Here is a 16,808-nt window from a genome sequence, read left to right on the forward strand (position 1 = left end):
ACTCTACCCCAGCCTCTTTGCACCCCTCTTTATCTTACCCCATCAGAACAGCCTCTTATTCTTTTGTCATTCATATGTTTATCTCACTTACCCTTCAACGATATTACCTCAATTACTTCTTGAGGTTGTGTTCCACATTCCAACTACTGTCAGGAGATATGTTTCTTCTGAATTCCCTACTAGATTTTCAGTAACACCATATATTTCTGACCACTACTTTTAATTTCAATATGTGAGGGACTGTCCTCCCAGAATATTAAACACTTCCATCTGGCTCTCCCCTAACATGTCAATTTTCTAGAGAAAAGTGCCTTAACCTCATCAAGTTTGGTAATGAATAGAACCTCTCAGTTTTTGTACCATTCATTAGCTAGGGATCAAATCTGGCTCTCATCTTTGGTAGATTAGAGTTTTACCTCTGGATCCCAACACCAAACACCAACAGGCCACATGAAATTGTTCTATTTCATTGGGCCGGAAAGGTACCTTAGAGTTCTTAAAACTCACCTCCATTGCAAGTGATATTGTGTGAATTGCCTGTTCCGTCTCATTATAAGCCTCCCTCCAGGTGTATCTTGACTTATTTGGATGTTGAACCTCTTCTGGGTACTTAGCAATAAAGTTGGAGAGGTCAGTAACTGTCCAAGAGGTTCCAGCCAACTTTGAGTCAAAGTAATCAGCCATAACCTCTTTCTTCAGTAGACTCTGCAAAGGTAAGAATGGTTGAGAAACAAATGCCATCTTTATATCGGTCAATGGTTATAAGGCATTATTTGTGCTGAATTTTAATATTAATATCAGATCTCAAAACTATCCATACTCAGGAACACGGGGTGCAAATTTTCCTATCCCTTTTTGACAGTCTCCCTTCACCTTTTCCTTTCTCAAAGCATAGAATCATAGAAAACAGAAGCAGGCCAACTGGCCCATTCTGTTTATGTGAGCTCTTATATAAAAAAAAATCAAAAAAATTAATGCAAATGCTGTAAATCTGAAATAAAAAGAGAGAATGCTAGAAACAGTCAGCAAGTCAGGCAGCATCTGTGGAAAGAGAAACAAAGTTAATGTTTCAGGTCTGACGATGGGTCTTTGAGTGTTTCCAGCTATTTCTATATTTAATCCAATTATTTCTGCTCCCTTGTCCTTTCCTGATAGCCCTGAACATCTTCCTTTTCAAGTGCTTATCTTGATCCCTTTGTAGGTCACTATTGAGTTAGTTCCTACCACATTTGTGGTGGGCCTTTCCTGATTTCTAAGCATGTTGTACAAGAACTTTTACCTCATTTTCCCTCTGTTGAGACCTTAAAAACTGTAACTGATGGTTAGTCAAAGTGCCTGTACTTTGTGTCATCTCATGAAGTGCTAATGGACTGCAGAAGAAACACATCCATGTATGCTTTTCAGCAGAAACGCCTGAGATTATTTCCTTGTATGTACAGGATGAGGAACTTCCCATCTCTCAGCCCAAGAAGGGATCAGTTAGTTGAAATCTTCCCAGATCTATGGCTCAGTATGGGACTAAACAATGCATCTGCTCACTGAATTGTTAGGAAATTCAATCCAAATACATTCCATCAATAGAAATTCTCAAAGGGAGAGGTTGATAAATTGTCTTTCGGCAAAACATTGAAGGACACAGTAACAAGTGACTTAGATTGAGTGAAGATATGGATCGTTCATGATATAATTTAATGAGGAGATGAATGACCTCAAAATGCAGTTATAGTAGTCATAACCATTGGGCTCATCAGATAACCAACCAATCTGTTGGCAAGGTAATGTTGCCCAATATCAGAAGATATCCACATTTTTAATCTCAGATGCACAATGAAGGGCTAAATTGCCCATTGCTAACTCACACCCAGTCCTGTTCACCAAGTCCCAGTGCTTGCTAACTCACACTGGCTTCCTAGACCACTCCAAAAACTTCACAAGAAACCTAGATTGACACCAAGGTACACACTGAGGGAGTGCCACATTATTGAAAGTGCTGATTTTCATTTCAGATCCTTCCAGGTGGAAGTAAAAGATCCCATGGTGCTCTTTGAAGTAGCGTAGAAGTGTTATCATAGATGATCTTGCCTGAACAGGACCCTCAAAAAATAAGAATGAAATATCAGTTTATTTGGCATCATTGTGTACTGACTGTAGGGTCCTGCTGTGCACAACGTGGCTTCCTATTTTAATGTTAAAGTTTTCAACCCATTATCAAAACCACCATGGTCTCGGCTCACCCTATCTCTGTATTCTCTTCCAGCTTTACAAACCATTGAGATCTCTCCACTCTCTAACTCCAGCCTCTTGATCTTTCCAGCTCTCTTGACAGTAGTCTTTTAAGCTCTAAAAGCCCCAAATCTCTCTGCTTCTCTTTCAATCTCTAAGGTGCTTCTTAAAGCTCATTTCTTTGACCAATTCTCCCTAATATGTGTCATGGTATCAATTTTTGTTTGATAGCACTCTGCAGCACACCCCAGGACATCTTTTTGTTATGTTAAAGAAGCAACATTCCAAGAAGTTGCAATGCCTTTCAATTTACAGCATAATCCCTGTAATACCCACCAGGGGGCAATATAATGTAACGAGCCATTCACAGGCAGCAAAAGAACAAACCTGACCACAATACAAACAATCCCCACTTTAGCATACTGTATGCCCTTTGGTTACAAACCAGACTTGACTTGCATGCTTACTTATTCACAAAGAATGAGTACATTGAGTAAATATCATGCCAGAAAAATTCAGATTAATGAGCATTAAAACTGATTTCACACTTGCCTTACTTTAACTAGGCTTGTTTTGTTTGCAACAGAATATAGGTTTTTAGATTTAAAAATGGGTTATTCGATAGCTACCTGACCTCTATACACCTGATCTCTAAATAAAGCTAAACAAGTCAGAATCCCGGATCCTTTCTTGTGTCTAGAGAAAATGAAATCATTGTAGTGATCAACATGCACTGGTTAATGGTGAATGAAAGTAACATTATATTTCAGTGTCAGTGTACATTAGAACGGTTTACACTAACAACAGTTTTGTGAGATTGTGTTAGGCGGTGGTGGTTGGTAGGGGACTGTTTTCTGTGTGCACACAGCTGCACATGTATGTCTGTGTGTGTAAACATTCAAAGTGGAGTAAAACACAGGACTCCTGGGGAGGCAGGGACACGGCGGCTTAGAGTGGCTTCAAGACAATGGGAGCGACAGTCCCCTTCTATGTTTCACTTTTGCAAATTCCATGTCTCTGTATAGCCCCTTCCCACCCACCCATTCCCAAGGGCTTTCCGACCAACAGCCCACAACTGGAACACAAACTAGCCTTCCCCCTTCACCAATACTGTACAACTTGCAGGATGTTTCTAATATGTACCATTTCCAGATTGTTAATGATTGAGCTGAATAATTTTAAGTTTAAAGACTAATTTCCCCCTATTGGTTTAGCAGGGTAAGTAAGCTAATGGTTAACAATGGTAAACCAGTTGCACGAACTTATCTGACTTCCTCTGTGCTCACCACGTCTTTCACTTCTGTGGCAGTCAGTCCTACAATTTCTGCTTAGATACTTGTGGGGTATGGATTTAGCAAACACTTAGTGCCAAGCCCTAATTAACCTGAGAAGTTTGTGCTGAGCTGCCTCTTGAATTGCAACGGTACAACTGGCTTGCAGGACCATTTCACAAAACTAGTGTTAGTGCCAGTTTTGCTGCAATGTGTAATCACTGAGATGCACTTCGAAGTTTTCATTCTAACACTCTGACAGCTGAACAAAATGCCAGTTGTTCAATGTGAGGTGCCATGGATTATGCAGAGGAACCAGTGAGAAATCAAAAAAAGTGCAGATGTTGGACATCTGAAATCAAAGACCTTTTACCAGAACTCTGCAACCCAAGCTGCATTGGTTTTACAACCAATGAAGCACGGGTGATGCACGGACTGTGGAAATGGAGTTGCATGTGGACCAAGCTGGAGTAGAATTGCAGAATTCCTTCCCATGCCTCTGAGTCAGAAGGTTGTGGGGTTTAAGCACCACTCCAAATACTTCACAAGAAACCTAGATTGACACCGAGGTACACACTGAGGGAGTGCCACATTATTAAAGCTGCTGATTTTCATTTCAGATCCTTCCAGGTAGAAGTAAAAGACCCCATGGTGCTCTTTGAAGTAGGGCAGAAGTGTTACCATAGATGATCTTGCCTGTAAAGGACCCTCAAAAAAATAGTAATGAAATATCAGTTTATTTGGCACTATTGTGTACTGACAGTAGGGTCCTGCTGTGCACAATGTGGCTGCCACAATCCCATTATAACTGGTGCTTCATTGGTTGTTGAATGCATTGAAACATTCTGAAAAATGTTACAAGAAATACTTATTGCATCCCAAGAGATTGATGAACTAGATAGGTTTTAAGATAGCCCAGTGGTTCCATGGTCACCATTAATCATACCATCTTTTTATTCTCGATTGAATTAATTTGAATTTGATGTGCTGGGATTCGAAATCTGCCTCCAGATCATTAGTTCAGGGATCTGGATTAATATTCAAATAACATTACCAACTCAGGACATCTGTGTCAATTTTCAAAAGGCAAATACCTGGTCACTGTAGAGTATGCCTTGAATCACGATCTACAGCACCTCGCATTAAACAATTGCCATTTTGCTCAGTTGTCAGCCACGGAATGTTAGAATGAAAGCTCCAATGTGTATCTTAGTGATTATAATTACAGCAACATTGGCACTAACACTAGCCAACTCAAGCACACATGTACATCTGCACAACTGGCTGGGGAGACACAGATTCAACACACTGATTCATACTCTGCTTCTATTGATCAAATTGTATGGCGAAATGCTGCTTCCTTTATAAATTATGCAAGACAAGATCAGCAAACGAGGCTTGCATGGGATGAACTGAAGAACAAATAAAGGGGCTTCACATTACTGAGAGTGCACTATGGGTCTCTTGACTACATGAAGGAAGTAAAAGAACAAATATATGCAGGCAAGTTTTTGAGATGCAAAAATAACAAGGCAGTTGTACTCGAAAAAATAACTGGGACAGTACTTGTGTAAAGGGGACTGAACAAATAAACTTCTTAAAGTGTTTTCAAGAGAATTTTTTTTAAATCACTATGTGAAAAACCCAATAAGAGGACAGTACTGGATAGTTTTAGGGAATGGACCTGACCAAAGGGAAAATGACCATGGGAGCGCTTACGGAAGGAGTAATCATAATCCTATTGGATTTGGTATAGTTATTGAAAAGGATTCAGATAGGCTGGGAGTAAATACTCTGAATGAGGGCAAGGCCAATTGCCAGATGGAGATGTGATTTAGTAAAAGTGGACTGGAAATAACTAATTCAAACAAATGTTTCAGAGAAGTCGGAGTTGTTCAGACCAGGAGGGTTCATGACAAATATGCATTCATTAAGTGAAAAGAAGGAAGTCCCATTTCTCGAGCCCATGGACGTTGAGGAAAATATACACGACAGGATAAAATAAAAAGAGGAAGCTTACAACAGATATATGGACTCTTGACCTCACAATCTACCTGATCATAGCCTTGCACTTTATTGTCTGCCTGCACTGCACATTCTCTGTAACTGTAACACTATATTCTGCATTCCGTTATTGCTTTTCCCTTGTACTACCTCGAAGTATTGATGTGATGAAATGATCTGTATGGATGACATACAAACAAAGTGTTTCACTGTACCTCAGTACTTGTGGCAATAATAAACCAATTTACCAAATACTTAGAGCTCAATGCAGCAGAAAGCCTAGAGCACAGAAGGTGCAAGTGTGAAATTCAAAGGGAAATTAGAAAGAGAATACAATAAAAAATACCATCAGGTAAAGCACTGAGATGTTGTACGAGTATATGAAGGGGACAAGAATTAAAGAGGGGAATGTGGGTCCTCGGGGAGGCCAAATCAGCTACTTGAGTGTAGAAGTGGATGATGTGTGAAAGTCTCGAATAAGTACTATGCACCTGCCTCTCTTAAGTTGGAGGAAGGGATGATATGGACATTTAGAAGGAGGAATTTGACAAAGAGAAAGAGAAGAAGTCGGGCATCTTTAAAATTGGACATATTGCTGAGCCCTGATCCCATGATCTTAGAAGAAGCATAGGAGGAAATTATCTTAACACTGATTATTGACCAGCCAGTCACTGGAACCAGCCCCTTTCTCCCTATTCCATCAACACCACATCTGGAGAACTGAGTAAAATATCAGTTCCCCTATTTTAAGGAAGGACGTTAGTGCTTTAGAATTGGTTCAGAGAAGGTTTACTGCACTGAAACTGGAATGGAAGAGTTGTCTGAAGAGGAAAGGTTGGACAGACTAGGCTTGTATCTGCAGGAGTTTAAAAAGAGAGTGGGGTCAATTAAAATATATAAAATTTGAGGGGTCTTACGGAGTGGATCTGGAGAAGATGTTTCTACTTGTGGGGGAATTTTGGATGAGGGGTCACTGTTTAAAAATAACAGTACCAAAAGCATTACAGTTTGTTAATATGCATATTTAATAATACCAAGCGATTTCATTTCAAATTCATTTCCCAAACAAAATAACCTTTTGCTTGCCAACTGTAATCTTGTCCAAAGACAGCCCTGGGACTGAAACTTCATCGTCCACTTGGTATTTAAGTAATCAAATTCCATGCAAATATTCTGAGTGATCTCCAGGACTGACTACGAATGCTTGAGAGGACTGTGGTGGAAGTTTACATGGTTCCTTTTTTCCCCTGATTGGCCCTGGGTCTTCTTATCAGATTCAAAATATAGAAACAGGCCATTCAGCCCAACCTGTTAATGCTGGAGTTAGTCCTCTACAATCTCTACTTCACTCTCCATTTTGTGTCACACAACCATCATATAAGAACCATAATAAAGCAACAAATAGACGTAGACCCTTTGAGCCTGCTCTGTCAGTTCATAAGATCTTAGCTAATATGATTCGAGATGCAGGGTTTCGACCCGAAGTGTCGATGATTCCTTTCCCCCTACAGATACTGCTCGACCCACTGAGTTCCTTCAGCAGATTGTTTGTTGCTCCCGATTCCTGCATCTGCAGTTTCTTGTGTCAATCCAGATTCCTATCTGGTCCTATAAACCTGATGCCTCTCTAGTCAAAAAATCTCTAGTTTGAATGTACTTAATGATTCAACATCCACACTTTCCTGGGATAAAGAATTCCAAAGATTCAAGGAAAGAAGAAAATTGTTCCTCATCTCAATCTGAAATGGACACCCTCTTATTCTGAGGCTATGTCCCCAGCTGTAGGTCACCCCAGCAGAGAAAACATTCTCAGAGATCCACCCTGCCAAGCCCCCTTCATATTCTGTTATCAATATAGTGCAGAACCAACTGATTAGACTTATGAGCACATTTTGTTTGTGGGACTCACAAAACTACTAGTACATTCCAGAATTAATCAGTAATGTATGATTTGATGACAGATGTTGACAAAATAAACAGACTTAAAACCGACACATATTAGAAAGCAAGTACTCACTCGGATCAGATCCATTGCCTGGCTTCTTTCCATAAATTCCCAGATCTTTGGTCCAATTTCTTCCCACATTGCTCCAGCTTCCCTGAAGACACTCAGTTCTTGAAAGGTCTTGTTAACCTAAAGTTAACAAAGAACTCCATTGATATGCATGAAAAACAGGCACATTGGCGAAAGATCGGGACGGATAGACTTTGTTAGAATCATCGCTTCAATTTTTGTTCTAAAAATGAGGCCAAAGCATTGAAAGAAATAAAGAGCTAAGTTATCATTTGCTTTCCTGATTGAAAAGTATCAAAACAATATTGACAAATATTTAGAATATGAGCAAAATACACATTTATAGTTTAACCACTATCACACAAACTACTAGCTCACGATTTCTCATATTGAATGAGCCCCTAAATGAGACAGGAAAATAAGAGAGAGATACATCATACAAGCCTGTTCCATTGTTCAATGAGATCATATTTTGTCTCTCTCTTATATCCTTTAATAATTCTGGATAAAAATATCTTTTATATCTCAAATTTAAAATTAAGAACTGACCCTAGTATAATTTGCAGAAGAGAATTCCAAACTTCTACCACCCTGTGTGTGTAGGAATGTTTTCCAAATTCACTCCTGACCTTGCCCCCATGTCCTGGACTCCCCAACTAGTCTAAATAATTTTGATCTCTTTGACCTTTTGGCTCCCCTTAATATCTCAGAGACTTCAATCAAATTATTCATTTGTCTTCTAAATTCCAGAGAACATGCATGCTCTTTCATAATCTGACTTTTGGAGCCCAGACATTAATCTGGCAAATCTATGCTCTATTTCCTCCACAGCTGATATATCATTCCTAAGTGTGGTGCCTAGAACCACTCACTCATGCTCTAGATGTGATCTAAGAAGGACAATACACAGCTGCATTTATAGCTTCTACCCCCTTGTAGTCTGGAAAAGAGGGTCATCATCTAATTAGCTCTTTTGACTACCTTCTGTATCTGTCCACTGATCATACTATGAAATTGGAACCTCAAATCGCTTCAGAACTTGACTGTTTCTAGCTTTTTACTTTTTAGGAAGAACTCTGTCCTTTGTGAGTCCAAACATCACGTTTGCCTACTTTGAATTTAATTAACCACAGTTTAGCTTAGTTACACAATCCATTAATATCTTCTTGCAATTTAATGCCCTCATCTACACTGTTCACAATGCCAGTACAGACTAGTTTCATGACTTTGTGGCTGCTTATCATCTCAAAACAACTGAAGGCTGCAATTGCATTATGAACAAATATTCTGTCATTGCTGAATTGCTTGGGTTGCTCTTCTTGTGAATACAAAACCGACTATTTTCTGGTATTGCATTCTGTGCTACTATGATGTTGCTTCACCATTCATATTACCATCAGATTTTGAACAGTAATTTTTTAACAATAAATAACATATGCACAGTTGCAGGGGAGTTATAACTAAAGAAAAACAAAGAGTTTTCTTTTGCATGCTTAAGTATGATCAAGAAGCTGTCTTTCCAAAGAACCATAGTTAATCTCCTGGCAACAGTGTCATTGGTAAATAGTACTAATGTTTTTTTAGTACAAACTGTATAGTTTGAATGGGAAATCCTATGAACTGTAAGTTGAATAAACTACGGATAAAAATGTGGCAGACAATAGTGCCTGGATTTGGCAGCCTAATGGTCCAAATGGCCAAGAGGTCATGAGTACACCATCTTGTCTTTAGTAATGGTTCCAGTAAAATTGATCACTTCCATGTTGCAATCCATAAAAGCACGAGTAAACCTTTTAATCATTAGGCCTATTATATCACTCAATTAGATCACATATCTCAACTCTTTCCACTAACACAACCATTTTGGGTGTGCAACCAGATCCATGAGCTGAATGACTGTTAGTGCCTTCAGATTAATTTGGTTTACTGCCTGCATCCCAACAAAGAAAAGTGCTTAGAAAACCACTAATTAGAGATGTTCAATGAGTTCCCTTTTAACCCAGCTGAAAATTAAACAGATCTTGAAGTCAGATTGATGACCATACTTATTTTTCAACTAAAGGTGATAGGTTGGAATCCTGAAGATAATCATACACTCACTGCAGCCTGCCCTGAGTACATTTTAGCGCATTAAGGTGCTCTCCTAACAAGAATACATAACAAATGAAGAACATGGGTGCTTTGAGAGAAAGTGTAATTGGGGATTTAAAAAGAGGTGAAAAGGTTCATGGTTATCTCACCCATATAACTATAAAGCTTACCTCTTTGATAATTTTCCGGGTCATAGGAGTATCGGGAGTGTATAGAACTTTACCGACCAACAATGGTTTCATTGCCCTCCAGATCATTTTTGAGATGGGATTGGATTCCAAACTCTTCATCAGATCATTGCAGTATGGAGCTTAAAAGGAAAACAACATAGCTTTATTCTTGGAAATGATTCACACTTGATTTTGTGACATTTCTCATTGAGAATATGTTAGTAAAGTAAAAAGAGAAGATAGACACATAAACAAACAAATAGATGAATAAATAACTAAATAAATAAATGGATAAGTAGATAGTGAGACAAAGAGGGAATGAAAGAAAAAGTAAGATAGAAAAATGTGTATTTCAGTAGCATCTTCAGAAGCCTCAGGATTCCCAATCTGCTGGATAGTCAAAGAAATGCTTTTGAGCTCTGTGGGCACCACTGTAAAGTACAACACTCAATTTGTATGGAGCAAACTCCCACAGCAGTATTTCTTTAATGTTGGTTGAGGGAACCAATATTGGTTCTGTTCTTCAAAATATTGCTATGAGATCTTTTGTGTCCACCTCTGAGAATAGATGGTACCTTTGCTTAATGTCTCATCTGAAATTGGTAAATTGGTTTATTATTGTCACATGTACGGTCAAAAACTTGTCTTTTATACCATCCATACAGATCAATCCATTACACAGTGCATTGAGGTAGTACAAGGTAAAACAATAACAGAATGCAGAATAAAGTCTTACCGTTACAGAAAAAGAGCAGTGCAGGCAGACAGTAAGGTGCAAGGCCATAACAAGGTAGAATGTGAAGTCAAGAGTCCATCTTATCGTACTAGGGGACCATTCAATAGTCTTATAACAGTAGGATAGAAGCTGTCCTTGAGCCTGGTGGTATGTGCTTTCAAGCTCTTGTATCTTCTGCCCAATGGAAGGGGGAAGAAGAGAGGATGTCTGGGGTGGGTGGGGTCTTTGATTATGTCAGCTGATTTACCGAGGCAGTGTGAAGTGTAAGCAGTCCATGGAGGGGGGGTGGGGGGGGGCTTGTTTCTGTGATGTGTTGAGCTGTGTCCACAACTCTCTGCAGTTTCTTGTGGTCTTGGGGAGCAGTTGCCAAACCAAGCTCTGATGCATCTGGATAGATACTTTCCGTGGTGCATCAATAAAAATTGGTGAGGGTCAAAGGGGACATGCCAAATTTCTTTAGCCTCCTGAGGAAGTAGAGGCATTGGTGAACTTTTTTGGCTGTGGCGTCTACATGGTTGGACCAGGACAGGCTATTGGTGATGTTTATTTGAAGCTCTCAACCCTCTTGACCTCAGCACTGTTGATGTAAACTGGAGCATGTGCACTACCCCCCTTCCTGAAGTCAATGGCTAGCTCTTTTGTTTTGCTGACATTGAGGGAAAGGCTGTTGTCATGATACCATGTCACTAGGCTCTTTCTCTCCTTCCTGTACTCTGAATCATTGTAATTTGAGATACAGTCCATTATGGTGGTATCATCTGCAAACTTGTAGATAGAGTTAGAGCAGAACCTGGCCACACAGACGTGAGTGTATAGTGAGTAGAGTAGGGGGCTGAGGACGTTGTGGAGCATCAGTCTTGAAAATAATCATGGCAGAGGTATAAGCTGCCTATCCTTACTGATTGCAGACTGTTGGTCAGCAAATCAAGGATCCAGTTGCAAAGGAAAGTGTTGATTCCCAGGTCTAGGAGTTTGGAGATGACTTTGCTGACAGTACCTCAGCAAAAAGAATGACTTGGCAGCTGCTGCAACCTTGTAACTGGTCTATGCAGATTGTTTACTGCAGTACTGGTCCCTGTGTATCTGTCTGGATACAATCTAAGAGTATTCTATCTACCGACAAGGAAGTTTCTGCTTCGCCTGGCTAGCATAAGTATTTTAGGGTTCAAAAGAGGCCAGGCAGCATAATGGCATATATTGTGCATCAAGAACATTAATTGTTAGCAATCATTTAATGAAATAATTCATTGATATGGTACCATGGAGCATAATCCATTTAGGTAGTCAATAGAGGTATACCTCTTTAAATGTAACAGATAGTCGATAGTTTTAAGGGTTACCTGTACATTGCTTGCTTGGGGAAATGGTCTGGCAGAATAGAACAAGAAAACTATCTTCAAGTTTGCATCATGAAAATGTGGCTAAATGTTGCTGCTTTGTCACATGGTGTCTCAAATTTCTCCAACTTCATACAGATACACAGAGCACAATTACATTCCTCACCAACCCACATCCAAAATGGTTTGTGATCCATCCCCTACAAGGGCAATTGCAATGAGCAATAACGATGGAAGGTTTCTTCTCCATTTCTCTATAATAAAGGTCACCAACTCTGACTGGACATAATTCAGGAGGTTTCGTCACATGACTCCTGCCTTCAACAGCCCCATCCAGTCAAACAGCCCTTTCTCCCATTTCCAAGGTCTTCAGCACAAATAATAAAGGAAAGTGCCAAAAAAATCTGACAAAGCACCAACAGTTTTGCCTTAATGTCTCTGTGACTTTCCGCCAGAGTTGCTCTCCTTTTTGAGTCATTTTTAATTCCTGGAAACTTCAGACCTACCCCGCAGTGTTGGCAACCTGTTTATGGTTCATTTTGCACCCCTTTCTCTCCTCCCTTGTTCATCTTGTTTCAGCCTGTTACATCAATTATTTATTACCCAACCTTTACTTGCATGGAAATGACCGAGTGCGGATACTCACTTGTTGAATTGTCATACTGTGAGGACTCTTCATCCGTGGTGTTTCTGCCCAAAAGGTATTTGTAATTGTTGTCCTCGTACCAATTCAGGGATTTGATTTTTAAGCCCCCACCTTCTGGGTGCCCACACACGATCCTCGACACGGCTTGGTACAGCTCCTGTGGTGATCCTGTCAAGCTGTCATTGGTAAGCAGCATCACCTCTCTTCTCATGTCGCTCCAACTCTTAACCTCAGTCAACTGTACAAAGACAGAGAGACAGGGAACTAGGAAGTTTAGAAGCTCCGTGGACCCAGAGGCACGGCTGGTACCTCCTGCTCCTCTTAACTGGAGAACAGGTTTGACTTTGCTTCCAGTGAACTACCACTGAAACGAGATTACTTCAAATCATAGAGGAATCTGATCATTGGAAGAAGCATGAAACTTCAGGTTTTGCAAAATACAACAAGTTTTTAATGTGTTCTTTGCTTATATCAAGGTCATGGTGTCACCATGAATGGGAATGTGACCCTAACTTGGCCAAAGAGTCTGGAAGGTTAGAAATACATCCTCATTTTCCCGAGCTAAATGCACAATGGAGTACTGCATCCGCACTATCCTGTAGTTTGACTGATTTCAAATTTCAGAATTTATGTATAATACACAAAAGGTCCTAAGTTGCACATTTTACTTATGTGACTGGGGATACAGTCTTACTCCCTGATTTTTATGGAATGCCTGAAAAGAAGGATGTGGAAAGATGTTTAGAGGGAGAACTCCAGAGTACTTGCCCAAAGTGGTTGAAGGCATAGGCACCTAAGTCAGGGATGAAGGAAGTGTGGGGAAGCACACGTGAAACCAAAAGTTTGTTGGGAGTCTTGTTGGGTTGGAAGAGGTTACAGTGATAGAGTGAGACAAGGCTCTGTAGAAACTGTATACAAGCATGAGAATTCAAGTGCGAGAACTGACACCTCATAGTACTGGCGCTGCTGTTCCTAAGGTGCACATCAAGAATACTTTTTAATAACAGTCATTTGGTAAATAACTACAGATGATATTAAACCTTCCCCTTTGAAAATGGCTTCAAACATTGCTTCTGTTTTATGACAGTTTCTCCCTTCACACAGTACTTGGTGACAGCAACTACACAGTTCCATATCATGGGTGGACAAGGTATTTATTTTTTTAAAAATCAGAGGCAAAGTGGCTCTCACTGTAACACTGTACCCCAGATATTCAGTGGGAGGTGGGAAGATGTGCTCCAAAGCAGAGTCAGGTATTCTGGGATTCAATGGACATTAATAACAGGACCTTGTTAATCATCAGTGAGACTACACTTGGAGTATTGTGTGCAGTTCTGGTCGCTCATGTACAGGAAGGATGTCATTAAGCTGGAAAAGGTGCAGAAAAGATTCACAAGGATGTTACTGGGACTGGAGGGCATGAGTTATACGGGGAGACTAGATGGGCTGGGACTTTTTTCCCTGGAGCGTAGGAGGCTGAGGGGTGACCCTATAGAGGTATATAAAATTACGAGGACCATAGATAAGGTGGATGGTCACAGTCATTTTCCCAGGGTAGGGGAGTCTAAAACTGGAGGGCATACGTGAGACTCGAAAGATTTATAAGAGAACTGAGGGGCAATTTTTCATACAGAGGGTGATAAGTATATGGAATGAGCTGCCAGAGGAAGCTGTCGAGGTGGGTACAATTGCAATGTTTAAAAGACATTTGGACGGGTACATGGATAGAAAAGGTTTAGAGGGATATGGGCCAAACGCAGGCAAATGGGACTAGCTCAGATAGACATCTTGGATGGCATGGACGAGTTGGGCTGAAGGGCCTGTCTCTGTGTTGTGTAATCCCGTAACTAATATTTTGTAGTTTCCTCGTTAACATTTTCATTCTGTGTGGACAGCCCCAATGGAGTTTCTCATGAAATTTTTAAGGCAAAGGTAGAGAGATTCTTGACAAGTAACAGGGCGCAAGGCTACCGGGGTAGACGGGAGAGTGGAGATGGAGTTACAATCAGATCAGCCATGATCTTATTGAAAAGCAGAGCAGGTTCAAGAAGCCAAGGCTCTTGCTCCTAATTTGCACGTATGTTCGTAATTATTATATGGCGTATTTAATTGAGGTACCCAAAATGATATACAGACAATGAGAAGAGAAAGCACTGTTTCCATATCAGAAACACAGCAAACAATTTGCACACAGCAAGCTTCCACAAATGGCAATGTGACATACACCAGATTAATGTTGAATAAGGGAATAAATGCATGCCAGAAAACTGGAAAGAACTTCTTGTCACTCATCAAAACCGTGTCATGGGAATTTTTTTACATCCACCTTAGAGGCAGACTGAACCTCCCTGTGACCCCATAAGTTTCCTCCCACATCTCGAAGACATGCAGATCAGTAGGTTAAAAGACCACCGTAAATTGCCCCTAGTGTGTGAGTGAGTAGTGGAATCAGGGTGAAGTTGATGGGTATTTGGGGAGAATAAGATGACATTAGGGTAGGATTAATATAAATGGTAAGTACTGACTGGATGGGCTGAAAGGCCTTCTTCCATGCTGTAAGATTCTGCAACTCCCTCGGTAGTACAGCAGAATACCACCCTAAGCTTTTGTGCTTTAAGTGCCTGGAATGGGATTGAAACCACGGGTCTTCTGACTCAGAGAATGGATGGCTTAAATGTGTTATCTCATTCAGGGTGGTTTCTTTTTATCCTGTTACCATGTGAACTAATAGCCCCTGTATCAGTTAGTGAACAGTAGATAGACTTTTCTTGTTTCTTAAATGAATTATTTTTACCCTATCACATCCCAGATTATATAAAACAAAACACTGAAGTCAGAATCTTTTGAAACACAAATGGTAATGATGTGGTCACCCAATAAATCTTCCCCACATTAAAGAATTATCACTGTTGATTCTATGGCTCTCCTGCAAATGCATCCACATCAAACCAGGCAACCGGTGATTCAGGATACAGTAACTGCTTATTATGGACAGTTTTAAAATATCTTCACGATCTGACAATTATACTTCAGCACAAAACAAAATACCGTGACTGTTGGAAACCAGAAATAAAATCAGGAGTTGGGAGGTCAGAGAGAATTAGTAGAGAGAGAGAGAGAGAGAGAGAGGGAGGGAGGGAGGGAGAGAGAGAGAGAGAGAGAGAGAGAGGGGGGGGGGGAGGGAGGGAGGGAGGGAGAGAGAGAGAGGGAGGGAGGGAGAGAGGGAGAGAGGGAGGGAGAGAGGGAGAGAGGGAGGGAGGGAGGGAGAGAGGGAGAGAGGGAGGGAGGGAGGGAGGGAGGGAGAGAGGGAGAGAGGGAGAGAGGGAGAGAGGGAGAGAGGGAGAGAGGGAGAGAGGGAGAGAGGGAGAGAGAGGGAGAGAGAGGGAGAGAGAGGGAGAGAGAGGGAGAGAGGGAGAGAGAGGGATAGAGGGAGAGAGAGGGAGAGAGAGGGAGAGAGAGGGAGAGAGGGAGAGAGGGGAGAGGGGGAGAGGGGGAGAGAGGGAGAGAGAGAGAGAGAGAGAGAGAGAGATGGACAGGCAAACAGTCAGAGTCAAAATTTTAGGTGAAAGGTCATTGACTGAAACTTTGACTCTATTTCTTTCTCTGTAGATGCTGCCCAACCTACAGGGTACCTCCAGCACTTTTTGTTTTGGTTAACAGCAGCTCATGCCTTTTAGTCTGATTGGCAATACAAGAAATATAGTTAACTGGCCAGATGGCAGAAGTCCAGATGAAACGCAAGTTCCCCTTGATAGGATGTACTGGGACAACATGGCCACGTCAGCTAGTTTGGTATCACATGGTTTCAATTATTTTTAAACAGACAAAGGCAAGCCAAAGTGGTGTAACAGGAAAAGTGCTGTAACCTGACACTGTAGCGTGCTCATATGCTTACTTCTGCTCATCTAGAATTATGCAACACAAAAATATATAATTTTTTAAACTTTTGTGGAACAGGTTTTGCAGTCAATTCACTTGTTTTTGGCACTTTTATTTTCTGTGACATTGACCAGAAAGGAAAAGGATGTGGGACCAGGCTCTTAAATCTGAAACCAGAAGTAACCTTGGGTGGCTTGTCAGCCTCTCATGCTCAGTGGGGTTACTGGAGTTCATTTGACTCAAGGCTCCTAGCCGATTTAAATGTATAATTCATAAACCTCATGCTCAAGGGAGAGGAGCTCCTGGGATAATGACCACTATTCATATCACAAAGGATCAAACAAAGAGAAGCTGCAGACTCTTTGGAATATAGCACCACTGCAATGTGTCAGAACATGCAAGCAGTATGCCAACACAGAGCAGGCAAAGAAGCAACA

The 16,808-nt window shown here is 40.8% G+C and overlaps 1 protein-coding gene across 1 annotated transcript in view; it reads right to left on the bottom strand.

The window, feature by feature from the left end:
- The window catches only part of LOC127572810 (phospholipid-transporting ATPase ABCA1-like), a 137,990-nt gene that overhangs the window by 57,806 nt on the left and 63,376 nt on the right, over positions 1-16,808 (bottom strand). The window contains 4 exon segments of the mRNA XM_052020445.1: positions 508-705; positions 7,516-7,632; positions 9,774-9,913; positions 12,493-12,730. Of these exon segments, the coding sequence (XP_051876405.1) occupies positions 508-705; positions 7,516-7,632; positions 9,774-9,913; positions 12,493-12,730 (693 nt within the window).

This window comes from Pristis pectinata, chromosome 7 (genome assembly GCF_009764475.1).
Source record: "Pristis pectinata isolate sPriPec2 chromosome 7, sPriPec2.1.pri, whole genome shotgun sequence".
NCBI classification, from domain to species: Eukaryota; Metazoa; Chordata; class Chondrichthyes; order Rhinopristiformes; family Pristidae; genus Pristis; species Pristis pectinata.